General features: G+C 43.2%; 1 protein-coding gene across 3 annotated transcripts; it reads left to right on the top strand.

Annotated features, from left to right (window-relative positions):
• The first annotated feature begins 202 nt into the window (after positions 1-202).
• KIF22 (kinesin family member 22) lies at positions 203-25,696 on the top strand. Of its 3 annotated transcripts, none has more exons than XM_087714018.1 (14): positions 203-333; positions 1,761-1,963; positions 2,560-2,687; positions 2,815-2,963; positions 6,001-6,441; positions 6,531-6,684; positions 7,054-7,128; positions 10,952-11,054; positions 11,222-11,393; positions 19,075-19,189; positions 19,272-19,348; positions 21,480-21,674; positions 23,270-23,329; positions 25,560-25,696. In XM_087714018.1, the coding sequence occupies exons 2-14, from the start codon at positions 1,767-1,769 to the stop codon at positions 25,590-25,592; spliced, it is 1,899 nt and encodes a 632-aa protein (XP_087570144.1). In that variant the 5' UTR covers positions 203-333; positions 1,761-1,766; the 3' UTR covers positions 25,593-25,696. The 3 variants fall into 3 exon arrangements, with proteins under 3 accessions (XP_087570144.1, XP_087570143.1, XP_087570145.1); XM_087714017.1 differs by lacking the exon at positions 203-333 and adding an exon at positions 1,481-1,515; XM_087714019.1 differs by lacking the exons at positions 203-333; positions 7,054-7,128 and adding an exon at positions 1,481-1,515.
• Positions 25,697-27,578: the final 1,882 nt, after the last annotated feature.

The following is a 27,578-nucleotide window of genomic DNA, read 5'->3' as shown; positions in this document are numbered from 1 at the left end:
TTACGTGACATGCCTCCCACGCCCTACGTAGTATTTCCGTCCCGAATTTATCGTTGTTTTACTGCGCATACGTATACGTCTCCCAAACGGCTTTTTGTTCCAATGCGCATGCGCACATTTCCGTTCTAGTTTCCTTCCCCCACCCCCTTCCTACGGCTCTATGGCTGGTCACACTCGAGAGAGCGATGCGCGTGCGCAGGTGGCAAACGCTCGTTTCTTTTCTTTTCTCCCATTGGTCAGCTTCCCGTTACGGGGCAGGTTAAGCGCCAAATTAAAACGGAGATTTGGGATTCGATTTATACACAGGGCGGAGGAGTTTGGACTTGGTAACGGGTGAGTGCAATGTGTGGATGGGACACTTAATTTTTTTTGAAATTGGCATTTGGAAGTAAATCCCATTTTAGATGCTTACAAAGAAATCCAAGTCCCATCAAAAGCCTCCTTGCAAAATAGGGCTTTGATCAGACATCAGAGGGTTTTTTGCGTCCCAAAATAAAGTCAGTTCCTTAAATTTCATTAAGTAGCTTCATGCAAGATTGATCGCCTGTCGATTTTTTTTCCCGAAATGCATGTTCCATTTTCCTTGATTGCTAAGGGTGGATGAGTGGGTAAGGGTGGATGAGTGAGTGTGTGCCCATGTATGAAAGAGCAAATAAACATGCATTGCAACCAGTAAAGTTTGCTGTTTATTGAATTTTCATGTATTCTAAAATCAGGGGCTGCCCAATCCCTAGTCCGTGAACTGGTAATGGGATGCGGCATGCCAGAAACAAAGCCACACAAACAAGTGAAGCCCCATCCATGGGATCAAGCCAGCATGCAAAACTATGCCCCCCTCTAGTCCATGGAAAAACCTCTCCATGGAAATCCGATCCTTGGTGCCCAAAAGGCTGAGGGCCACTGTTCTAAAAAAACCAGTTGTGCCATGGTGTTGAGTTGAAGATGATTTGAGTGTGGCAGCTTGACTAAATGCTGAATGCGCACAGAATGCTGTTACCTTCCTACCAAAGGTGGTTCCTATTTTTTCTACTTGCATTTTTACTTGCTTTCAAACTACTAGATTTAGATTTTAGATTTAGATTTTATTAACATTTATAGGCCACCCTTTTCCCTGAGGGGACTCAGGGCGGCTTACATAAAATAGGGAGGGGGGGTACAAAACAATAAACATAAAACAATACATGAGAGTAAAATAGTACACAACATTCATTCATCATCCGGGTGGGGACAGATTGTGGTCTTTATCCCCAGGCCTGACAGGATAGCCAGGTCTTAAGGGCTGTGCGGAAGGTCTGGACAGTGGTGAGGGTACGAATCTCCACGGGAAGATCGTTCCAAAGGGTCGGAGCTACTACTGAAAAGGCTCTCCTCTGTGTGGTTGCCAGTCGACACTGACTGGCAGATGGAACTCGGAGGAGGCCTAATCTATGCGATCTTATTGGTCGCAAGGAGGTAATTAGCAGGAGGCGGTCTCTCAAGTACGCAGATCCACTACCATGAAGGGCTTTATGAGTGGTAAGTAGCACCTTGAAGCGCACCCGGAGATCGACAGGTAGCCAGCGCAGCTCGCGGAGGATAGGTTGGCAGAAGCTGGGACAAGTAACGGGAGCTCACTCTATTACACGGTGCTGGGGATTCAAACTGCTGACCTTTTTGATCGACCAGCTCAGCTAATTAGCCATTGAGCCACCACTTCCCTTATTGTAATATATACATTGGCTAATACATTTGTTCAATCCTATATTTTTTTCCCCTCACAGGTCCTCATGGCAACTCAACAACGATTAAGCAGGGCTGACTTCCACCGCTCTGATAATGTCTCAGAGCAAGTACAGGTTTGTGTACGACTACGTCCAGCTGTGGGGACTGGACAAGATCAAGAAGCTTCATGTGTACGACGTGTGGACTCCCACTCTTTGGAAATCCTCAACTGGAAAAATGAGATGGAGTCTGTGAAATACAAGTAAGTTGGGCAGTGGGTTCAATAAATTTGAATGACTCTTAGTGTGCCTAATTTTTGACAGGGGTTCAACTCTGCTGCATGAGCAATGACAGATGCTTTTACTTCTGGGTAATGCTACGTTTTATTATTAGTCTCTTTACATGCACATATTATGGGAATAACTACTCCGATGCATTGTATGGACAAAATCAGTTTGATCTAGTGGTTAAGATACCAGGAGACATCAAGTTCTAGTTCTGCCTTAGAAATGAAATCCAATTGGGTGACTTTATATAAATAATAACATGTTAGTAATCTGTTGTGGTTCAAAGCTGCAAGGGAAAGGAGTCCAAGAGCCACATAAGAATAAACACATGAGATAGATAATTGTATTAATATATGAAGGTGGGTAATTTATGCCTTGCATTAAACGTCAGCAAGTATTTCTAATTGCAGAGGAGTATGGGAATTGTAAACAGATTATATACTTTTGTATTAAAACAAACTTTATATCTGGATTTGCTGTTCCATTTTTCAAGACAGCTAAAGAAAAAAATTCAGAGGAGCCAGTAAGACTCTGTCCTGCCTTCCTTTCACATTCACCCGTTCTCCACCAGGTTTGATGCGTTTTATGGTGAGACAGCCACCCAATGGGATGTCTACACGGGGTCAGTTAAGCCTGTTTTACACCATCTGCTGAAGGGGCAGAATGCTAGCATATTGGCTTATGGACCAACTGGAGCAGGTGAATATAAGGCAGTGCTGCAAAGAAACCAAATGAAACCATAGCATCTTGGGGGGTGGGAAATTGGGCTAAAAGGAGATGATGATGATGCCATACCGTTCTCATCTTGTCTCCTGCCAAATCATAGGCAAGACACACACTATGTTGGGAAATCCAGATCAGCCAGGAGTGATCCCTCGAGCTGTTCGAGATGTTTTGCAGATGACAAGGGAAGCTTCAGAAGATAAATGCCGATACTCTGTCTCTATGTCCTACCTGGAAATCTATCAAGAAAAGGTAAAAATGCATTGTTTACCCAATTGTACAAAGGGGAAATTGAGCCCGCTAAGTATAATGGCGCAGAATGACAGGATTTTTCTGGGAAGAGGGGGATTTAAAACATGGGAATAAAAAGTCAGATCTGACGGAGGTAGCATGGCCAGTTGATCAGAGCAAGTGATTCCGTTGATGGATGCGATGTGGGCTTTGATTTCTTTTCATGCTGCACTTAGGATTTATACTCCTTTTAATGGAAATGTGTTGAATATAAACACACTACCTCTTGTTTACTAATTGGTATAGGAAGAGCTGGACAATCCTTTCTACTTTCATTCAAGGTTATTTGAACAAGTGATGGGAACTGAAGCAAGGGGCAGGGGGAGTCAGAGTGCAGATGAAGTGGAGTTAGGCATTCAGACATAATTTCTGATATTCCTCGCATTTCTATTCTTTTCTAATAACTTTGCCTATCTCTCCCTCCCCCAGGAAGTAAACTTAGGAATAGATATTTATTTATTATTTGGTGCTTGTACATTGAGAGCCAGGGAGTCTACAATGTTATTACAGAATAGTTTGCTGCGTAAGATTACTAGATTGTTCAGTTCACACTCACGCACTATCCAGGGAGCAAACTAATTAACTCACACAATGGCTAATGTTGCGGTCATCCAGGCCTTTTTCCTCCACTGATTTTTGCCTTGCATTTGGGCAAGACCAACACCAGTTGATTTATTTCTATCACACAAAGTGCCATTAGCTTCCCACCAGACTGGTCCTTATATATCTACTTGCATTTTGCATGCTTTCGAACTGCTAGGTTGGCAGAAGCTGAGGCGAGTGACGGGAGCTCATTTCCATCACATGGTGGTAGGGCTTAAACTGCTGGAGTACAAAGAGCTGAACTTTTCTGATTGACAAATCCAGCATCTTTAATCTACTGAGCCACTGCCCCCCTAGGGATGGATATCTCTCATGGAAGAGTATATGTGTACCTTGGGGTTGAATTGAGGCAGGAGGGGGAGAACAGGTAAATACCCCAATGTTTTCTAAGGGTATGAGACCTCACCTTCTACAGCATAAATCAATGTTGTATGCTTAATATGGCACTTTGATTCACTTTGATTTCTTACTTCCTCATAAGTGTTACAAATCTTAATGGAACAGTGTGGCAAGATGCTGTACAAGGAAGGGCACAGGGAGCCAACCGTGGGTGTAAGATAGTGCAAGGATGAAATTGCATAAAACTGTTTGTACTATTTGAAATATATTGGAACTTCTCTTTTTGTAATTTTCCTATTAACTACTTTTGTATTTTTTCAAAAGATATTTCTCTGTTTTAATAAGGGGCTTTACTTTTTGTATGAAAACGCCTTATAGTAACGCCTTCAAATAATCAAGTTTGAATCAAGGTATAAAAACCAATGTCCTGGGTGGAGCCCAGGAGTTCAGATTTTGGTGTGTGAACACGCTGAATTCGATGCATCAATAAACCTGTCTCTCTTGCACCTTCGTGGTCTCACATCCCGTTTTTCTTGAGCTTTGTGGCGAAAGCCTCAATCAGCTGCAACAGAATGACATTTATCACGTTTAGAAATTGATGATGCTAGCTATACTCATAAAAAATGTCTGCAAGAAAACAGTCAAGCTCAGAGAACCATAAGAACCTAATAGATACCTCTTATCGGAAATCTCAGTTTGACCTTTTGAAGAAAGATTTTGAATTTAAGCCAAAATCTTAATTAAAGTAGACCATATTGCTCAATCTCAGCAACTTTAAGCTGTGTGTGGACTTCCATTCCCAGAATTCCCCAATCAGTATGGCTGGTTGAGGAATTCTGGGAGTTGAAGTCCACACAACTTAAAGTTCCTGAGGTTGACCACTAATACTGAAGTACACCATAAAGACTACAGGGCCTACCCTGGCCTAACTGACTGGTGGTGCAGCATTTATCCCTTATCACTTCCCGCTGTTCCATGGCTCCCTCAGAGACGTCTCTATGCTTTGATGCCCCCTGATATTCTATATTGTCCCTTGCTGGAATTATTTCAGTTCCAAAGATTGATGAAGAACTGAGGCATGACTATTTGGAAAGAGCAGATGGCAAGGGAGCACTTGCATAGGAGAAATGAAAAAACCCACAAGCTTAAGGAGTAACACACGGCTGTCAAACTCCCGGCCCATGTGTCAGGCGCTGGCCACGCCTGGTTTAGCAAAGGGGGGGGGAGTCCTGCAATGTCACATGATCCTGCTGTGCCAACGCGAGTTTGACACTCCTGGACTAGAGGAAGGCAAAAGAACGCTAATGGCTACAGAGAGTGAAAGAGATGAAAGGATAAGAGAGATAAAACGTGTAGGACTGTCTTAGATGGGGTTGGCTGAGCCTGAGGGCAGTGACAAATGCACCATCAGTTTAGAATCACTATGCTCCATAAGAGATCTAAGAACAGCTCCCCCTTGTAATCTGTTAACTCTTACCTGGTGCCAATTTGCCTTGACCGTCACTAGATGAGAATTCTGTGAAGAGGTAGCAGGAAATAAATTCATAATGCTTTTGAATTCTCTCTGGGTTCCTACTTTTCTATGTCTGACCCATGTGAAGAAAAGACTGGAGAGAAGAAAGTGTGGGAGTTTGTAGTTCTCAAGATTTTGCTGGATTCCAGCTATCCTCAGCCCAGCTCTAATGGCTATTGCTGAAGGATCATGGTTCTCATGGCAACAACAGAAATTTAACAGAGAGTGTTAAGAAGAAAAAAGCCTCTTATACCTGAAGTATAATAGGCAGGAAAAAGCCTCATTTGACTGAAGACTGAAATGAGTATCTTAAGAGAAAAATGAAAAACCAATGTAGAATTGATTAAGGACACTGGCATTTGAGGAACGAGATTTGAAAAAGTTTTTTTTTTTAAACAACTTAAAAATCAGTGCCCAGATTACACACTTTGGGAAAATGTTCTTGCTGGAATGCATCAGCTTATCTGGGAGGAAAATAAACAAGCAGTTGAGGGGCGTGTGTGAAATTCCAAATCCACCATCCATTTTTCCTCCATTTCTCAGGTTTTGGACCTTCTTACGCCCTCCCTCCGAGACCTGCCTATCCGAGAGGATCGTAACCACAACATCCTGGTGCCAGACCTGACCCAGAAAGAGATCACTAGCGTTGCAGACTTTGAAAGCCATTTTCTGCCCGCGAGCAGAAAGCGAACAGTGGCATCAACTCAGTTGAATCAGCGCTCCAGCCGCAGTCATTCTGTATTGCTGGTTCTAGTGAACCGTATCCGGGACTTGCCCACATATTCTCACCAGACTGCGAAGCTGTGCCTCATCGACTTAGCAGGCTCTGAGGACAATCGACGAACAGGCAACCAAGGCCTACGCCTGAAAGAGAGTGGAGCCATCAACAGCTCCCTCTTTGTGCTCAGCAAGGTGGTTGATGCCCTTAATCAGGGTTTGCCTCGGGTTCCCTATAGAGACAGCAAGCTGACCCGATTGCTGCAGGTAATTGGGGTTCTTTTTTTCTCTCCCTGGGATCGGAAGGAGTTGGCATCAGAGAAAGATCTTTCATCCGGAATCTCTCTTTCCTCTAGGACTCTCTGGGAGGCAGTGCCCACAGCTTGATTATTGCAAATATCGCTCCAGAAATGAGGTATTACTTTGACACCCTGACGAGCCTCAACTTTGCTGCGAAGTCCAGACAAATTGTAAATAAACCCTTCACCCAGAAAGTCCTACCACAAACTGGTAAGAAATTATGAGGTCTGGGCTTTGGGGGAAAGCATTGGGAATTCTGGAAGTTTGACAGTTCGGAAGGCACCAAGCAAAAACTTTCCATGATTAAATTAAATCAGAAAATATTGGTGTTAATTGCTCTTCCCAGAAAGCCTAGGCAAGTGATAGGAGTGTAGTGTACGTCTTCATCATGGCACCTACATTCTAGAACATTTTCCCAAGATCTAGACCAGCCATGCTGGCTGGGCAATTCTGGGAGCTGAAGTCTACATATCTCCAAGCTGAGAAACAGCTTACGCAAGCTTTTAATGGATGTAGTAAAGAAGATGTTTCCAAAGGTTCAGGGACAAAAAAAGTTAATGGGATTTAAACCTTATGTAGGTAGTTGGAAACCAGCAAAGCCTGAGGAAACTGAAAGTCCGCATAACCATCCAGAAGCAGAGAAATCTCTCTCAGGTGAGTTCATGAAAAGGGAGGAGGGCTGACTTAATTTCTTCAGCCTTAGCATTTCTCAGTCAGAATTGAGAGGTCACTAGGAGTTCTGCCGCAGATTGTAATTGAATATATATATATATATATATATATATATGTATGTATGTATGTATGTATGTATGTATGTATGTATGTATGTATGTATGTATGTATATATATATATATATATATATATATATATATATATATATATATATATATATATATATATATATATATATATATATATATATGTAGGTCTCTAGTTGTTCGGGTTTTCTCCCGCGTAGAATTGGATATGTCTTTGCGACGTTTCGACGAAGTCACATTCGTCATCTTCAGGCTGCTGCTGACTACTTCAGGTTGGTGTTTCCAGGAGTAGTGTGGGATCTTGGCTGTTTGTCCCTTATAACTGCTGGTAGGGGATTAAATTTTAACTGCCAGTAGGGGATTAAGTTTTAACTGCCAGTAGGGGATTAAAACTGATTGAATGGGGGCTTGGGTGTGTCTTGATTAGGTGGAAGTGTGTCAATATTTGGTGGAAGGGTGTTCTGTTCTGATTGTTTGGGAGGTTGTGTTTCCTGTGAGGGTAGGAGGGGTTTTGAAGAGGCTGATTGTGCTTTAGCAGTTTGGCTTCTGGTTCTGGGTCGTGCCTCCTCATCAGTTTGTGTTTTTGGTTGTTTTCTTTGTGGATGTTTTTTGGTAGTATTCTGTGTGGCTATTGTGAGTGTGGGCCTGGTCTCATTCTTCATGTTTGGGATTCGTTTGTTAATGAGGGCGGGTTTCCAAAGGGCTGGCAGGCGGGAGGTGTCGTCACGCCTGTTCATGCTATGTGGGTGTTTTTCTATTTCGATTGTATATATATATACACATACACACACACACACACACACACACACACACACACACACACACACACACATATATATATATATATATATATATGTTATATTTATGCTGATAAATAAATAAAGGGAGACTAGTATAGATCTATTTCAAGCTATTTAGCTCTCATCAGCTAGCCATACCCAAGTTTGGGAATCGAACCTGTGCTCCATTGCCTCCCAGGCAGGGAGTTAACCATTTGAGCTACAGAGAACGACTCCTTATCAGCCAGCCAGGGTGGGAGGTATATACTTAAAGTCACAACCCCTGGTATGCCCAAGTATGGGAGGAAGGTCACACTTCCACTCTCTGTCATTAGGCTCGTCACAAGAGACCATCCAGACAGAAACCCAATATTTTTTACTGTTGCCTTTTTTGTTACATTTGTTATATTTATGCTGATATATATATATTTCAACTTCCGTGCACAGCACAATGCTAGCAATCATGGTGATGGAATGTTTACACATTGCATTCAGCTGCTGATTTGTTGTTGTAAATGTTATAAAATGTGGACCCGTGTGGGTTAGAAGCATATTTTCATTGTTAAATTTTTATATTTTCTGGTGATATTTATGCCACCATAAACATCTGACAGTTCCCTGAGATCTGAAAATTATTTCAAATATTTCTCTTTGAAATAATAATCTGTATTATTCTTATGTCTTAATCTGTATTTTGTAGGTTCCTATCTGATAGATGGGATGTGTTGAAAACTGGGATCCATGAAATTTTTTTGCCCTTTTATCTTCATTTCTCAAGGAGCTCCTTAATCATAATCTACATAATAAATGTGGATCTTTTTCTAAACATTCTGACAAGGAAGTCACCCTCCCAAGTATTTCACTTTTCTGGCTGCAGAAAGGCCAGAAAACCGGAGTTCCACTTCCTTCTTTCTGAGTAAACACTGGGATTTTCTGTATAGAGAGTTGGTGGGGAATTAAGGGCCCAACCTATGAAATTATAGTGCGTTTCAGACATTAAGTAAAATATTGCCTTATTTTCCTTCCATGACAGAGAAGTATCCTTAGAAATTTTCTAAATCGTGGAAAGAAAGGATCTTCCAAAACATGGCAAATGAAGGCCCATATTCCAAATTCACTTATTTGTTACCCACTGCAGTCAAACAATTCTTTCCAGATAACGAGAGAGTTATTAGTTCATTTGTTAAGGACTTTGTGAAAAAAGGGGCTCAGATGATCCTGAGGGGGATCTTGTGGCTCTCTGAGTTGCTTTTTTTCTTGCAGACATTTCATTACCCAAACTAGGTTACATCATCAGTGCCAGTAAGGAATGCTGTTTGCTGTCTGTTTATATTCTACATGCTTGCCAATCAGTGTTGGTGGGGGTGGTCTTAGAGATTCTTTGGTTGTACCCCAATCAATACTCCCAAGAAATTATCAAAGAGCCAACAGCCCAACCAAAGAATCTCTAAGCTCACCCCCACCAACACTGACAGGTAATAGAATATAAACTGACAGCAAACTACATTCCTTTCTTGCACTGATGATGTAACCTAGTTTGGGTAATGAAATGTCTGCAAGAAAACAAGCAAGGCCAGACAGCACCAAGGACCCCCTAAGCTACAAAAAAATCCCCTTTACTACTGCTTTCATCTATTTGCAAATAAATACGCTGGCACAGGGGTGCCCAACCTTGACATCTTTAAGACTTGTTGAATTCACAGAATTCCTCAGCCAGCATAGGAGTTGATGTCTACAAGGCTTAAAGATGCCATGGTTGGGCACTTTTGAGCTAGAGTATACTTATCCAGGTTCCAGGACTCTGTAATCTAACTGCTTTTTTTGCAATAACATTAATTATTAATGTTATTAGTTCATGAGATTAATGAGACTTTATATGGTTATATCTTTACATCCTTAGCTGGGTTCTGCTTCTGCTACTACAGCTTGTGGGACCGTAAAGGTAAAGCTTTCCCCAGCTCAGTCTTGTCTGACTCTTAAGGGGTAGGTGCTCATCTCTGTTTCTTAGCCAAGGGAGTCTACCTTGTCCAAAGATGCTTCTGGGGTCATGTGACCAACATGACTATATGCCAAGGTGCTTGTGGAACAATAGACTATTATATTGGAGACTACAGCTGAGAACACTTTCCTGGCAATTTTTCCATCTTACCTGATCTTATAGTTTCCAAACAACAAATTTTTTAAAAAGGAAGTTGCCTTTTACAAATTCAGTTTGTTGGCCTGTTTTAATGCTCTTTTTATTTTGACACATGAGGGAATGGTTTTGGATAATGTACAACATAAAGGGCAAAATCATAATGTAAGATATAAGGTTCCTTTTCCTAAAAGCGACAATGGAGTTGGACAATAGAGAAGAGACAGGTTTTGAGTATTTTATTTTTATATCAGATAAAATGAATGGCTATGTTCTGACAATGTTCTGAGTCACAAAAGAGTCAGCCAGTTTTAGCCTACAGAATTGTACAAACCAAGCCTTGGTGATTAGTTTTATGGATCCGCCTATCATGCAATGGCAGGAATTGAATTGACTGAATACCGTTAATGACCTCGACTTATGACCACAGTTGAGCCCAAAAATTTCTATTGGTAAGCAGAAAGAGTTCGTGAGTTTTTGCCCCATTTTACCACCTTTCCTGCCACAGCTGTGAAGCGAATTACTACAATTCTCAAGTTAGTAATAGGGACGTTAAATGAATCTGGTTTCCCCATTGACTCTGCTTGTAAGAAGGTCGCAAAAGGCGATCTCATACTGCGGAGCATCCACATTTTGATCACGGGACCAGGGAAGACGCTGCAACAGTCGTGTGAAAAACAGTCATGAGTCACTTTTTTTGGTGCCATTGTAACTTTGAACACCCATTAAACGAAGGGTTGTAAATTGAAAATTACCATTAAACCATGACTGTTGGACCAAGATAGCTAATCTTCTTCTTCCACAGATGGCAAGAGGCCATGTCCGGACTTAAGTGATGGAAGCCCTGAGGCCAAAAGACCTTGCCTACAAGAGGAACAGCCAGGACCATCCGAAGAGAAGCCGCTCAGGTGAGTCATCAAGTATTTGGTAGATTTGGGTGCAGTCCGGTTCTTTATTCCACAGAGCCAAGCCGTTTCCCAAATGCCAAATCGAGAAGGGATTGTTGCTCTGGCTGGGGTGTTGGAAGAGAGAGAAAGAATCTGACACGGAATTGATCTTTTTTTTTTTGTACCAGTTGTTTGTTGCCTCTTGAGAATCTTAATCCCATTTTGGCTGAACGAATGCTACGATTAGAGGCCCTAGAGAAAGAAAAGGCTTTGAGCTGTACGATACCTCTCCTTGACACACCACGCAAGGAACGCCTGAATATTCTGAAACTCTTGTATGAGACACGCTGTGAACTGAAGGTCTGTCTTTTGTGTTTCCATTGCTCTGTTTTGGTGATTTGGTGAAAATAAGCAAAATGATACCTTGGTACTCAACTGCTTTGAAACTCATCGAATTTGGTATTCAATGCACAAGCTAGAACTTTTCGGTGTTGGTTGCCTTGTGACTCTCTACATTATTCCTTATGGGAAAAATCTGGTACTCATCGTTTTTGGTACTCATTGTGTTTCCTGGAACCAATTAGTGATGAGTACCAAGGCATCATTGTAATAGGAATGCAATGTATAGTTGGATGATTGGATTAATTGGTTAAAAAGTGCTTAATTGATTAAAAAATTAGCCCTCATTAACCACTCAGATTTTTAGAAGAACGCCGGGCTTTTATCTATTTTTAAAAATAAAATTCACCCATGCTGAAAATTGAGCAAAATAACTAAGGCACTTATTTCCTGTTTTATACACATAGGAATATTTCTGCTGAGTTGAAGCTTTTTAAAAGAAATGTATATTGTCTTCAAAGCCTGTATGCGAATCACAAATGGATTCATTTTATGGAAATATATGAAACCCTAAGCATTTCGTCTGATAATTGCTCTTTTCTTTCTTTTGTCATCTTCACCTCTTTGCCAGCTACAAAGACTTTCCTCTGAGAAAGATAGAATGTAAATGTATTGGTCCCAACAGCCTAGTGGAATATATTATGATATCTTCCTCATCCATCCTCTCATCTATATCTTGTTAGCTGTAAACCAGTGATTGAAGATAGGATTGAATCTCCCATTAGCCTTGACCAATAAGCTACCGTATTTTTCAGAGTATAAAACACTTTTCTCCAGTGCACTGCTTGGAGAGTCCAAGCATGGGTTAACACAGTCTATCTGCCCCTGGACTGAGTGAGTTTTTTCTTTGACCAGGCTTCCCTTTGCCTCCTTAATTTTAGTTTAAAAACTCAGGCACCTGTTAGGACTAATTAGGGGAGCTCTTCAGTCCAAGTGCAGATAGATTGGTCTCACCAAGAATTAATTACCTTACCATCGTATAGAATTTTACCTTAACAGGACAGAAACCTACAAAGTTGATATTATTGTTCGCTGAGAGGTTTGCTGGGCCATTTTCTTCCCCGCTGATCACAAGCTGGGTCGGAATGTGTGAATTGCTTGTCCGGCAGCTGCTGTGCTCCCTTTCCTGCCCGGCAACAGCGGTGTCCATTTTAGGTTGTTCGCATGCTTTCTCTTCCTTGACTGGCATTTTAGCGGGCAGAGGCTGCGCACGCAGCGGCCGCCATTTTCTTAGCTCCAACTTGCAAGGGAGCCCTGTGGAGCACGTCTGGGGCCAGAAAAGGAGAAAGTCAATTTCAAACTTACCTCTCAGCCGCAGATTACCGCTGGGAGGTGCAGGGCCTAGTCTGGGGCACCGGCTAGTCCTGCCTTCCCGTTTTCCAACACTTGGGGACCCGAGAGCGGTTGGAGAAAGGGATCTGTCCTTCGGGCGGCCCTCTCCTTCACAGAAGATCTGCGGCACACTTGAGCTGGCCGGCTAGCGCCTGGTGCCTGTTTACTGCAAGTTCCGAGAGTCCTTTCACCCATTCGGGGCCTATGGGCAGCATGGCTGATGACAGTTTGGAGGTGCAGGCAGGGCCCTCCAACAAACGCAGTAGGCTGGACCCACCTCCCAAGGGGGGAAAGGGCACCACCAGGATGTCTTCCCCGGAGCCCTCAGGGACCATTGACAAGGCCAGAGGGAGTTCCCGCCATCTCAAGCCCACAGAGGCAAAGGCCCTGCACGCCCATAGGCCGCGATCCCCCCCCTGAGCAAGGGGATCTTCCACCTGGGCCCCCCCCTCTGATCATGGTGGGGGAAGAGACTCCCCCTCCATTCGGGACAGTAGGTCCCTGTCCATAGGGGAGGAGGATTCGAGGGAACCCTCAGGGAGGAACTGGAATCCTTACAAGGTATTCTTCCTGCGGAAGAAGGGACCAGTTCAGGCAGGCATAGGAATTGGATGGCTTCAAGCAGGCATCACCCAAAGGAAGATAAGAGCCCCGCCTTATCCACAGAAATGAGGGAGGTGATCTCCATAGCCATCTCCCAAGGCATAGCGGAGGGCATTAGGCAGAAAAAGGCCCATAAGCCCGGGTCCTCTAAGGCTAAGCAGTCCTCTGCAGCCACCGCTACCCAGGCCCCAGCCTCTCCAGGCACCTCAGTGGCCACGGTGGATTCGGCCTGGGAGGATGAGGAGCCTGAGGAATTCGAACTATCGGAGGATGAAGATCTTCCTCCTGATAAGCCGGCTTTCACCAGTCTATTCAAGCGCTCCTTATTTAAATCCATACTCCACAAGGCCAAGGCGGCCACTAAGCTAGGTTCTACTCCTAAGAACACTAACGTACCGGCTTCTTCCTCCAAAGACCCCAAAAAAGGTCTATTCAAGGAGACGTCCCCCACTCAAGAATTAATTCCTGTTCCAGATCTATTTATGGACGTAGTTCAGCCCGGTACTTTAACCAATCCTAGCAGAGGGGATAAATCCCTTTACTCTGTGAAGAGCAGGATGGAAGATGTATTGAAGTTGCCCGAGGAGGATGCCCCGGTGGTCTCTTTGACCTCTAATTCAAACCTGCCAGCTAACCTTCTGGAAGGCCTCAAAGCCGAAGACAAAAGGTCAGAGAAGACGTGTCATAAGACACCTCAGGCGGCCGCCTGGGCCATCCGGGCATCCACCTCAGCGTCCTTTTTCACCAGAGCAACTTTGCTCTGGCTGAGACAACTTAGGTCCAGGCCTCCCTCTGGGAATCCCGGTGGCGACAAGACCTCAGCAAAATCATTAGGGCTGTACTCAGTGGATGCCTCGCTGAATGCAGCAAAATTTGCCTCCAGGGCATTGGCGTCCAACATAACCTATCGCAGCCTCCTGTGGCTTCACCACTGGTAGGCAGACATGAAGGCAAAGTGGAAGTTGGCTTCCACTCCCTTCAAAGGGGACAGTTGTTTGGGGAGGCTCTGGACAAATTTGTCATTGAAACAAAGGAGAAATGTAAGATTCTTCCGGCCACCCTGAAGAAGAACGAGCGTAAGAGCTCAGGTTCTTTTCGGAAGCAGTCCTTTCGAGGCCAGGATGCTGCCCAGGCATCCACCTCCTCTTCATACCAAAGATACTACAACCAAGGGGGCGATAGGAATCAGGATAGGAACTCCTTCGGGCCACGTAGCAGGCAGCAACAGCATTCCTTTTGGAAGCCATTTCGCAGGGGCAACAACAACTCCCACCAATTCCATAGGGGCAAGTGACCATCACAGGGTCCCTCCCATAGGAGGTCGGCTTCAATTATACACCGACAAGTGGGAGATTACCTCAGACTCAGAGGTCCTCAATACATTCAGGAAGGGCCTGGTCCTAGAGTTCCTGTCCTTTCCCCAAAGGAAGTTCATTCATTGCCCGACCCCGAAGAATCCGGTAAAGAGGGGGCTCATGCAGGAGGAGATCCTCCAGATAGAGGCCATAAAACCCGTGCCAACAGAGCAGGAGAGGTAGGGATTCTATTCCATATTGTTCCTGGTACCGAAGAATTTTGGGGGGTGAAGGGCCATCTTGGACCTGAAAAGCCTGAATCAGCATCTGGCTTACAAAAGGTTTAAGATGCAATCCCTCCACTCTATCCTGGATTGCATAAGACAGGGAGATCTACTGACATCTATAGATCTAAAGGAGGCCTACCTGCATGTCCCCATCCATGCTGCCCACAGGAGGTTCCTGAGATTCTATTACGATGGGAGGCACTACCAATACAGGGCTCTTCCCTTCAGCCTCTCATCTGGACCCAGTACCTTCACAAAGATCCGCCCACCTCCGGAACCGTCCGATCCGTCCAGAATGCTATCTAGACGACATCATTATCCACTCCGCAAATCCAGGCCAGGCACGACAAGACGTTCAGGTGACTATTCGGACGCTGCAACGACACGGCTTCTCGGTGAACCTGGAGAAGAGCCATCTCAAGCCAACCACACGCATCCAGCACCTGGGCACCATCATCAACTGGGTCTCCTGCCAGGTGTTCCTGTCTCCGGATTGACTGCAAATCTCAGGAGAACAGTGCGTCAATGCCGTCAGTCCAGGTTGGTGCTGATCATCAGACTATCCCAATTCCTGGGCATCATGATTTCTTGTCTGAAGGTGGTTCCCTGGGCACGTCTTCATACCAGGGAACTACAGTGGTTCCTCCCAATGCAATGAACGAAGACCAGCAATTCCTCCAGGCGAGCGCGACCTCCACAGAAGGTAATTTGATCTCTAGCCTGGATGAGGACGATGGCAGACGAAAAGGGGTGCCTGTTCAAGGAACCCAAAAGGGTCGTGGTGACTACAGACGCCAGCCTTCAGGGATGGGGAGCACACTGTCAGGGCCAGCTCGCCCAAGGCCAATGGTCTCTGAAGGAAGCCGCCCACAGCATAAACTGGCTAGAACTGAGGGCAGCACGCCTCGCTCTACGATGATTTGCGACACTGATTGTGGGCCGACATGTTTTATTACTGACGGAAAATGTAGCAACAAAAGCTCACATAAACAGGCAAGGCAGCACCCATTCCAGGAGCCTCATGACAGAGGCAGAGTCCCTGGGCAGGTGGGCAGAACATCATCTAGCCTCTATCAGAGCGGGCCACATTTCCGGAACCAGCAATCAGGAAGCAGACTGGCTGAGTCGGCAGCAGATCAACCACTTGGAGTGGCGTCTACATCCAGACCTGTTCAAACAGATCGTGCGGAGATTCAGCAAACCGCAAGTAGACCTATTTGCCACACACACCAACACACAACTACTACGATTCTTTTCCCGTTATCATTCTCCATGGATGGAGGGGACAAATGCACTGAGGTGCAGGTGGCCCCCAGAACTGTTATACGCATTTCCCCCTCTGCCTCTCATTCCGCAAGTGACGTCCAAATTACTGGCGGAGAGAGCAGAGATCCTCCTGGTGGCACCATTCTGGCCCAGGAGGTCCTGGTATGCAGACCTTGTCAGTCTCTCCATCAGGAAACCATGGAGGATTCCTCAGGATCAAATCCTCAGCCAAGAGGCCGTCAGTCACCCGGACCCCCAGTGGCTGCAGTTAGCCGTCTGGCACTTGAGGGGGAACTCCTGAGGGAGCAGAACATTTCTGACAAGGTTATACAAACCATCCTAGCATCCAGGAGACCTTCCACCACTAGGATATACGATACGAACTGGGTCGCATTTTCCACCTGGTGTGAGACTAAAGGTATCAAAAGACATTTCTGCTACAGTCCCTCAACTTCTGGACTTTCTGCAGGAGGGTCTGGACAAGGGATTAGCACCTCACATGCTCCGTCAAGTTGCGGTCTTGTCCACCATTCTTACTAGAGGCTCTTCTTGCCCGCTGAGTCAGCATCTGCAGGTCAAAAGCTTCCTGAAGGGCGTGGTGAATATCAGCCCCCTGGCGATTCACTGTTACCCGTCCTGGAACTTACCATTTGCCCTGCGAGCCTTAACTGGAGCCCCATTCGAGCCCATTTGAACAACGAGTCTCCATCATTTGACTATTAAGACGGCCTTCCTGATGGCCATTACATCAGCTCGACGGGTGTCTGAACTGGCGGCTCTCTCCGTCAGGGAAGACCTGTGCCTTGTACATACTGACAGAGTCATATTGAGACTTGACCACACATTTATCCCTAAGGTCAACACTCAATTTCATAGAGCTCAGGAAGTGATTCTTCCTAACTTTAAGCCTTCTCACCCTAGGGAATGCAGTTGGCATAAGCTGGATGTGAGACGTGCTGTAAGCATTTATATAAAGAGGACTAGGGAGTTCCAACGCTCCGAATCCTTCTTTGTGTCATTCCACCCTGGGTCACTGGGCCGCAGGGCATCTTCTCATACCATCAGCCGTTGGTTATGTGCCTGCATCAAACTGGCTTACAAGCATCAGGGCAAGACCGCTCCAAGCCGTGTGACCGCTCATTCAACCAGGAGCGCAGCTACTTCAGCAGCATGGGCGACCCTGGCATCCATTATCGACATTTGCAGAGCGGCCACGTGGGCCTCTCCCACTGCATTTATCAAGAACTACAAAATCGACACCTTTGCCTCAGCCGAAGCCTCCTTTGGAAGAAGAATTCTGCAGAAGGTTGCAGAGGCTCAGGAGACTTCGGTAACTACCCACCCTGGGACACAATAGCTTGGGTATGTCCCATGCTTGGACTCTCCAAGCAGCACACTGGAGAAAGACTGTTGGCTTACCTGAACGGTCATGCTCTGGGCGCTGCGAGGAGAGTCCAAACCCGCCCAGGCTCTTCTCAAGGGTACAGGACTTTGACTGCTGTTGACCGTGAGTGGGACTCCTGTATGGTTGCTTCTTCGTTTTTAAACTGAAATTAAGGAGGCAAAGGGAGGCATGGTCAAAGAAAAAACTTACTCAGTCCAAGGGCAGATAGACTGTGTTAACCCATGCTTGGACTCTCCTCGCAGTGCCCAGAGAACGACCATTCAGGTAAGCCAACGGTCTTTTCCTCCCAAAAAGAGGCTGAAAATTTGGGTGCATCTTATACTCCAAATGTAGCTTTTTCGAAGCTTTTTTTCAGCCCTAATGCGTGAAGCGATCTTCCATGCTTTGCTTACTTTTCTCATTGTTTCTCTCCTACGATTAGCTATGCTTTAGAAGCTGCTTTTTATCCCCAACTAGGGGATAAAAAGCACGTGCGTGCACGCTCAAAACCAGCAAACTTATGTGCTGAAGCTGACCAAACTAAGGACGCTAGCCAGATGAATACCTGGTAGGCAAAATATTTTTTTCCTATTTTCCTCCCAAAAAACTACAGTGTGTCTCATACTCCGAAAAATACGGTATTTTTTAAAAGATTAAATATTTGCTCTGCTTTGATCCTGAGCAAGTTATTGCAGTATCTGTCTATCCCGTTATGATGGAAGTTCTTCTTTCTTGGAAGCTTATGAATAGAATAGAATAGAATAGAATAGAATAGAATAGAATAGAATAGAATAGAATAAGAGAGTTGGAAGGGACCTTGGAGGTCTTCTAGTCCCAACCCCCTGCTTAGCCAATCTCTTCTTAAAAACTTCCAGTGTTGGAGCATTCACAACTTCTGGAGCAAATTATTCCACTGATTGTTTTAATGAGACCCAGAATTCCTTCCAGAATGATTCAGTGTTGTGGGAATGGCAGATGTTATACTTCAATGTGGTAAAAAAATAAACACTGAATAATCTGATTTCTGCTGTGTTGATCCTGTCCAGTTCACACATTCAGAAAAAGTAACCATATAGTACTATTCATGTTCACAATAAGCAATAAAGGAGGGAAGCACTTAGAAGCAAAAGGTTAATAGAGTGGAGACTTGGAGGAAGGATAAAATGGAGGCCAATGAACCAGAGATGCATGGGCCCAGTTCTATTTTAATGGAATGGTAAAGAGAGAAATTAAAAAGGGAGGTATTTACCGTAGATGGAGCAGGTAACCCCAAGGAGATACGGTATCCGCTGTTAAATAAATTCTATGCCACTTCTGAGGCATAACAATAGAGGTGATGATTGACTGCCATAAGATTATGTTTGAACTATTAGTCCAGTAATAGTCTTTTCTTTTCCAAAGAGACATCATGATTTTTTTCCCTTTTCCCCACCTATACCTTAAATTAGCACTTATTTTGCCCCTGCTTCTTCCAGAGCGTTCAAGAAAAACAGTTAAAAATAGAAGCCCAAACTCTGGAGAACAAGGGTACGCCTTTCCCCCAAGCTTCAAAACCTCGAAAACAGGCCACAGTACTGCCTCTCCAACAAGGTGAGAAGGTTGGGAAGGTTTATGAAGTCAGGCCTTCCTTTTTCTCCTGTGTTTGCTTTATTTGCTTTATTTTCCTCTCCAGTGCATATACCTGTCAATAATCAGCAAGAAGAGGAGAGTGTCATTAAGAAACAGAAGAACAAAGGCAGAAAGAAAAAGGTGGGTAAATTGGTTTTGGCTTCATTTTGGTGAAGAACAGGAAGAGTAGAGAATTTTTCTCCAGCCAATTTACTGTATGTATCACAGTTTTTAAGATAACTTACAAATATACCAGAACAGAGGTATCTCCTGGGAAGGAGCCATTTCAACCTGTCAATTAGAAACTTAAGTTCTCCATAGATGAGGAACTCACCGAATTTGCAGATGACACCAAGCTGCCAGGAATAGCCAACACTCCAGAAGATAGTCTTAAGATACAGAAGGATCTTGAGAGACTTCAGTAATGGGCCTCATCTAACAAAATGAAATTCAGTGGTGAAAAAAATAAGGTTCTGCATTTAGGCAAGAAAACCCAAATGCACAGGGTACAGTATAGCTGGCACCTGGCTCAATAGTAGTAACTGTGAGAGGGATCTTGGAATCCTAGTGGACAATCACTTAAATATGAGCCGGCAGTGCTGCAGCTGCCAAAAAACCCCAAAACACTTCTAGACTGCATTAACAGAGGGATTGAATCAAGATAACATGAATATCACTTTTTAATGCCTTGGTAAGCCCACACTTGGAATACTGCACCCAGTTTTTGATGCCACAATGTAAGAAAAAGGTTTAGACTCAAAAAAGAGTGCAGAAAAGAGCAACAAAGATGATTATGGCAATGGACAAGCAGCCCTGAGAAATAGCTTTGTCCAGAGACTTCTCAAACCTGGTAGTGCTTCTGCGTCTTGTCATGGCTTCGATGTACAGGGAGCCACCAGGCAGAAGAAGTAGAGGTTGGTCACTAATTCTGCAACCAATGAAGATCAACACAGATACCTAACAGTTAATGAGGAAAGGACAATTTGGGAGGAGTGGGAGCATGTTAGCAAGATAAAAACTTGAATGTGTCCTAGCTGGGGAAAACTTGAATTTTTTTTTGAGGTATGCTTTATCACAATTGCTACATGAATGTAGCTGATATGTTTCTTTTTATTAAGACAATAATTCTTGAGGATAATTAACAGTGGGTGGGTAGGGAGGTAAATTGAGACTTGCTAATTATGAATATTTAGGCATAGATCATATATAACCCCTGATAGCTAATAGGTATACATAATTTACCTACAGTATGCATCTTGACTATCTTTCTCCTTTCCTGAAATGTATAAATGTGCATCCTTTTGTCTGTGAGTCCCTTTGCCAGGTGTTTCCCAAACCCTCCCATTGTTTTCTGGAGGGAATTACTCCAGCGCAGACTGAATCAACAATTACTTTGTGAGCCTTGATTCTCGGTTTTGAGATCCTGCGTTTGATTTCACAGTGTACTCTGATGCAATCAAATTGATGGTATCTGTTGTGGCCTGCCAACGGCTAGCAGAGCTGGCAGCAGAGTCGGACAGTGAGGAGTTGGGGAGGAACATGGGCCAGTCCTGGAGGCTGGGAAGGCTCAGATGAGGGCTCTGCGTCAGGAGCAGAGATGGGGCCAGGGCCGTCTGACAGTGATCAGATGCCTTCGGAGCTAGACAGCAGTGAGGCAGAGGAACAGCTAGAGCCTGTTCCCAGTGTGCACATGGGCAGAGCTGCCAGAAGAAAAGAACAACTCAGAAATCAGGGTAGACTTGGGAGTAAAATCACAGGTGGAAGGTAATCGGCCCCTCCCATAGGACATAAAAGAAGAGTGAAAGGGGAGAGGGCTTTTGCAGGAAACAATTAGTTCGGTCAGTTGTTAGATTCGTTTCCGGAGTGTGAAGGTCTGTCCGTAAATCTCAAGAGACTCTGTGGCCAGTCTTTCCTTGCCCAGCACCTCATTGGGAAAATATTTATATGGCAGCAAGATAGATAAGGTCTGTAATCATAAATATTCATTTGAAAGACTGTTTCTCAGACCTTGCTCAATGTGAATGAGAGGGATTCATATTCGTTTAATAAAATGGGTTTTGTCGGGACCAGGACTCTGCCTCGTGCTTTTTGGGGAAGCCTAGGTCAGAATAGGATCAGCAGATAATCTGTCCTTTGGGAGAAAGCTCTGAGCAGATCTCATAGCTTAGACAATCATTTCTTTGCCATGATTCTTGTCAATATTAATAGGAGGTGGGGGTTGATTTTAAAAGGTAGTCATGTTGGTCACTTTCTTTTTGTGTTTGTTCTTCAGATTCTAGACCTCGACTCTGAAAACAAGGCTCCTTCCAAATGTGAAGAGGAGATCAATCAAGATCTTGCCAAGACTAAACTCCTGTCCCTCTTGAACTCGGGTTCCATGAAGGATCTTATGGGTCTACACTACATTGGCAAGAAGAAAGCAGAGCTCATTGTGAACTGGAGAGAAAATTATGGATCTTTTCAGAAGGTTGGTGGTCTCAGAGGGTAGAGTTTATTTCGGACATATTCCTGACCCCCTAATTTCTCACCCGAGATAAGCAACTTTTTATCACCTGAGCTCCACGCTTTTTGTAAATAATAACAATCCAATTCCATTAATCGTGTATTGCAGCCATTGTGTGCCAGCTTTGTTTGGGGCATAGAACTCATAAAGGTGACATCTGTTTAAGCATGGGATGCCCAACAGGGCTATTATTTGTAGATAGGCTGCTGGAAATTCTTCAAAATTTAGATAATCCAGATTCAAAATCCTCATGGTATTGTACTTTATGCTCCAATAATAACAGTACTGCTATTGGTTTATTTTAAATGCTTGCAATCTTTCTTTGCAAATCTGGGTGTTTTGTAATCCTTCCCAATTCCTCCTCCCTCCACGAAGGGCATGGAAGTGTTGCACTGAAGATAGGTGATAGATACGTTAACCTCTAGTATACCATATTTTTCGCACTATAAGATGCACCTGGCCACAAGACACATTCCCGTTTTCGGCCTCCATGTGCCTCATTTTTGGCCTCTGCGCATCCCGTTTTCTGAGGCCAAAGACTGGGGGGTGCGGAGGCCAAAAAGTGGAAGGGTGGAGGTGGGCGGGACTTCAGCAATATTCACTCCATAAGACACAGACATTTCCACCCACTTTTGGGAGACAAAAAAAAGTGCATCTTATGGAGTGAAAAATACGGTAATTTATATCCTTTTATTGAACTTTCACTGCAACAAGCAAAGACAATATTCTACCACAACTTGATTATTTTGGTGGCACTATACAGGTTATCCTCAACTTACAACCATTCATTTAGTGACTGCTTGAAGTTGTAATGGCATTTTTAAAAAAAGACTTATCACAGGTTTTCACACTTGCAGCGGTTGCAGCATCCTTATGATCATGAGACCAAAATTCATGTGCTTGGCAATTGATGTATTTTGATAGTTGCAGGGTCATGTTATCACTATTTGTAAACTTTGTAGCTGGCTTCCAACAAGCCAAGTCAATGGTGGAAGCTGGATTCACTTAACAACTGCAGTGATTTGCTTAACCACTCTGGCAAAAAGAGTATATAAATGAGGCAAAACTCATTTAACCAATAGCCTTGGCGATGGGAATTTTGGGCTCAGTTGTGGACTATCTGTATTAGGGAGAGTTCTGTGGATCATAGTTAATATTTTTGCCTACTCTAAATGATGGGCTAATCCTTATTGCCGTGATGGCAAACATATGGCACATGTGCTGGAAGTGGCATGCAGAGCCATCTCTCTGGGCACACCAGCCATCGCCTGTTGATCTCCCGGATTCCGGTGCGTGCATGTGCGCTAGAGAGCTGGTATCCTTGTGCACATGGACGCCAGAAACAAAGACCAGGTGGCTGGCGCATGCAGGAAACCAGAAGCTCAGTTTTCCGGCATGCATATGTACACTGGGGAGCTACTCTTCCGGTTTCCGGCACTCCCACCCATGCACGCTTGGGAGCTCCTCTTCCAGTTTCTAGTGCTCCTGTTTTGGCACTCAGTGCCAAAAAAGGTTCACCAAGACTGCCTTATTGTATCATTTTTTTTTTCTTTTTATAGGTCCAGGACCTTGGAAAAATATATGGTATTTCTGCTAAGCAAGTAGATGCTTTTATTATGGTAAGTATTTAGTCAAGTTTCTACTCGGTACAGAGAAAGTTTATCTAAATTATGAAATGTAATTGGATCAGAATTCCAACTGGCAGGGAGTGATGCAAATTGTTATTCATCATCTGGAAATTCACCTTTGTGTAAGCCCCTCCCCATAAAAATAGGATATAACATGAATATTCTGTTCGATTATAGAATCCCAATCCAGCGTCTACATTTATGAGTTAAGCATTAAAGTCTTAGCAGAAAGACAAATAAGGGTTATGAATGGTAACAAATAACTACAGAGAAGTATATAGTTTCTTACTCAAAGCCAGAAAAATTGCTAACTTCATAATTTGCTAACGAATATAATATTTTTACTTTTTAATGAGAAGTGATCTAGCACTTTGAGGGCTAATTGTTCTGGAAAAGACTGCCCTGTGTTTCCTTTCTACTATAAAGTAGAGTTTACCTTGCTTACCAGCAGCAGAGAAGAGACTAAGTGATTTATTCTTATACTACCTTCCTAGATTATTTGCCACATATAGTGACTAGCTTAATAGTTAAACATATTCTTAATCAAGACATAGTTTCTGAGTGCTGTATTAATAGCTTGACAATACAATGCCTGGATTTGCAAGTTCTAATAAAGCACAATTCCCAGTTTAGCATTTGATGGATTATAAAACCATTATGTGCTGAGTTACAGAAGACATTTCATTCCCCATGGTTGCTCACATTAGCAAACCAGAAATCTGTACATTTAGAATTTTCATGTATTCATGTAGCCGCTTTATTTAATTTGCATGAAAAATGGAATAAAGTATAAAAATAAAATAAAAAGAACAGGGCACAAAAAGAGAGACAGTTGTGTACCTAGAATTGGTCATGCTTAGAACAGAAATAATTAAATCTGTTAGTCGTCACTAATTTGATCCACTATAATTGGTGGATTTATTCTCAAATTGGAAGCATCTGGATCCAAATTACAGTTGGAAAGCTTCCATCGGAAACAAAACTAGCTTGTTTCTCATAGGTTAAAGGAGAATGGGGTTTTTTAAAAATCTGTTCTTACTTTACACACTTACATCAAAATATAATATGCAAATGAAAATGAAAACAATGGAGAAGTGGGGGAGAGAGAAATTAGGATAAAGGAGAAAAAAGCATTAGCTTCTGACTCTTTTTAGTGCAATAGAATAATAACATGACAGTCTCAACTTTTACTTTTGTATAATTAATAGCCATTTCTATATCAGCAAAACCCAAAGCGAAGTTTTTTTTATTTATTTTATTTTATTTCAAGCACAAATCCTTTTGGATTGCTAAAAAAGTTTCAGTCATAGAGATAATCAATGCCTACTGATGGAAACGTTCAGAAGCAGTTACTGTATCTTTCAAAGTATAAGACACACTGGAGTATAAGACGCACCAAGGTTTTGAAGAGGCAATTTTTTTTAAAAGTAGGTAGGGAGATAGAGGGAGAGAAAGAGAGAGAAATACAGTAGGTAGGTAGGGAGAGAGAGAGTAGGTAGGTAGGTAGGTAGGTAAAGGGATAGAGAGAGGGGGTAGGTAGGTAGAGGGATAGAGAGAAATACAGTAGGTAGGTGGGGGGGGAGAGAGTGTGGGTAGGTGGGTAGGTAGGTAGGTAGGTAGGTAGAGGGAGAGAGAGAGAGAGAAATACAGTAGATAGGTAAGTGTTTCTGCTGGCACAGCACTTGATCAATGTAATTTTCATCAATCGGTTAAAGAGCTTTCCAAAAGGAAAAAAAAAGTTTTTGCCCTCTGCAAACCTCCCCAAAACAGCCCGTTTTCATGAAAACGGTCCTGTTTTTTTTCCTTAAAAAAGCATAAATAGCCGGGGGGGGGGGGCTTGCAGAGTGCTCGGGGGGGGGCAAAAATGAGCAAAAAACGGCCCATTTTTCATGAAAACGGGCCCGTTTTTTTGTCAAAAAATTACATGCATAGCCTTATGGAGGCTTATAGAGTGCTTCTGGGAGTTCGGGGGGCAAAAAACTGCCCGTTTTTTGCTCATTTCTGCCCTCCCCACCCCCCAGGAGCTTACTGGAAGCCTCCATAAGGCTATGAACGGCCATTTTGGTGAAGAGGCAAAAAATGCTGTATTCTGTGTATAGGACACGCCCTGATTTTCACCCTGTTTTTGAGGGGAAAGGGTGCATCTTATATTTTGAAAAATACAGTATATTCTTTTTTGTGATCAATAAAGGCTTAACATTGCTCTTTTCTAATTTTCCAGGCCAATGTCTGCAAATTTCAGAAGCCCCTGTAATTGGAATGGCACTGTGAAACAGTATTCCCGTCCTTGCTTTTTATTATTATTAATATTACTCATGTGTTTGTTTTTAATTTAACTAATAAAGGTATTAAGCTATATTGGGTGCTTAAATCTCAGAACAATATTTTTAATGATTACATTGCTCATCCTTGGCCTTTCGCTAAACCATCCAGCCTTCACAACTATCAAGGCATTATAAGGTTACAGCAGTTACCCTGAGCCACTGAGATGTCAAAGAGAGAGAGACTCGAGATGAGGCTTGCAAAAAATATCAGCTTTTATTTATGGCCATAGCAAAAGCTGGGTGACAAAACCATATCCAAAACATACAAACAAAAACCTGTAAGGATTAGCCACACCCTGGAAGAGTGGCTCAGAGTATTATATACATTTTAGGCAGATAGAAACAAAGTTTATCCAATCAGAGACAAAGATTTGTTACCAACGTGGTCTTTAAAGCATTCTTTGGTTCAAGCTCCTGTCTCTGTCTATCTTATCTGTGGAGTATTCCTATAGCCTTGTGTAGGGGGTACCTGGCCCCCTTCGCCAAGTTGTTTTTCCGGCAGGATGCTTTAAGGGTTTATGAGCTAGGAAAACTCCCTAGTTTGGTTTCTTTATCTATACAGTTTGATATTCCTGTGTAACAATTCTACTAGTTTGATTTCTTTATTACTAGGTTGATCTGATTCAATGTCCCAATATATATGAAGTTTATATGGGAGCCATCACCATTACAGTCTCTCACTATTCCCCAAAGGTGTGTATCAGTTTACAACAATAATAACATTCAGTGAGACAGTTACAATCACAAAATCAACACAATCCGTAGAATGCAAAGTTGCCAAGCGTCTTTTAGGATCTTCAGGTGGAATAGTAGAGGCCACCACTCAGGCCGGAAAGACCAAAAGTTGCTACTCCTGCAACGAGAAAAAAAAATCACAAACAAAATCTCTGCATACCACCATGACTACATCAGTTTTTGGAAATGCTTATTCTGAGGGAAGATAAAGAACAGGAGAGGCCAAGTATACAGTTCTTTACAGACAATATTTTTAGTCTCATATTGCGGAAATTCCCCCATTCTGTCCAAGTGTAGAAATTTAAACATTATTTCAGAATGCAGACGATGTTGCATTCCACGGAACTTTCCCACTGCCTCTATGATCGATTGAAGCACTTTTGCAGTAAAATGAGTAAATTTCACATATTTGTTACAATTCACAGCATCCAGAAATTTCCAAAAAGAAATCGCATCATACCTTAATCTAACTACGTTGTAAAACACAGTCATATACCCTAATTTAGATTTACATCAGACATTCCTTTCTGCCAGTGGTTATCTTTTGTTATTCCTGATTGGCCTATTAACAGCACAAAAGGTGTGAAGATTGCTCTGGTAGTTTGTTACATGCCAATTCGAGGAGGGAATGGGGATAGCATTTATAGAAGAAGGAAAAGGACCCATGTAGATCCCAATGCAGGAAGGATACAATGGATTGCAGGCACATGCTTTCACAGAGGAACATGTGCCACAAAAGCCCAACAACCAAATGCTGAAAAGGAAAACACCTTTACAGCAGCACAACACATCATTTTCTTTTTCCAAACAATAGAATTCTTTCTATCATGACGAATGAGGAGTGCATATTTAGCAGGGATAGTGTGATGGACCATGATATTTGTAGGCTTATGATGAGGGGTGGCAGGCACGGAGGATGCAGTGACTGCCATCCCAGAACATATTGTAATTTCTAACTCATTTCTGATAATTCTAAAAAGGACAATAACTTGTGTTGCAGACAAACAGACAGATAAATTATAGGGTGGGGCACCTTGACTGATAAGTTTTTAAAAATGCACTCAGGCGTAAAAGAGGGAAGGAGGAACAGCTTCAAAAAATAAAACACAATTTTTAAAAAGGCACTTTTGAGTCAACACTCCAAAATATCAGATTTTATTCCGATGGAAGCAAATTCTCCA

This window comes from Thamnophis sirtalis, unplaced genomic scaffold (assembly GCF_051295495.1).
Source record: "Thamnophis sirtalis isolate CommonGarterSnake01/CBP01778 unplaced genomic scaffold, rThaSir2_p1.2 scaffold_4, whole genome shotgun sequence".
Lineage (NCBI taxonomy): Eukaryota > Metazoa > Chordata > Lepidosauria > Squamata > Natricidae > Thamnophis > Thamnophis sirtalis.
The sequence above is the reverse complement of the archived record's forward strand: the minus strand, read 5'-3'. Positions and strand labels throughout refer to the sequence as shown.

Excerpts from the sequence above, each read along its gene's own strand:
- KIF22 (XM_087714018.1), top strand. The coding sequence starts at position 1,767 with ATGGCAACTCAACAACGATTAAGCAGGGCTGACTTCCACCGCTCTGAT. Across the intron at positions 6,685-7,053 it reads GAAAGTCCTACCACAAACTG|GTAGTTGGAAACCAGCAAAG; the intron begins GTAAGAAATTAT and ends AACCTTATGTAG. Across the intron at positions 11,055-11,221 it reads TCCGAAGAGAAGCCGCTCAG|TTGTTTGTTGCCTCTTGAGA; the intron begins GTGAGTCATCAA and ends TTTTTGTACCAG.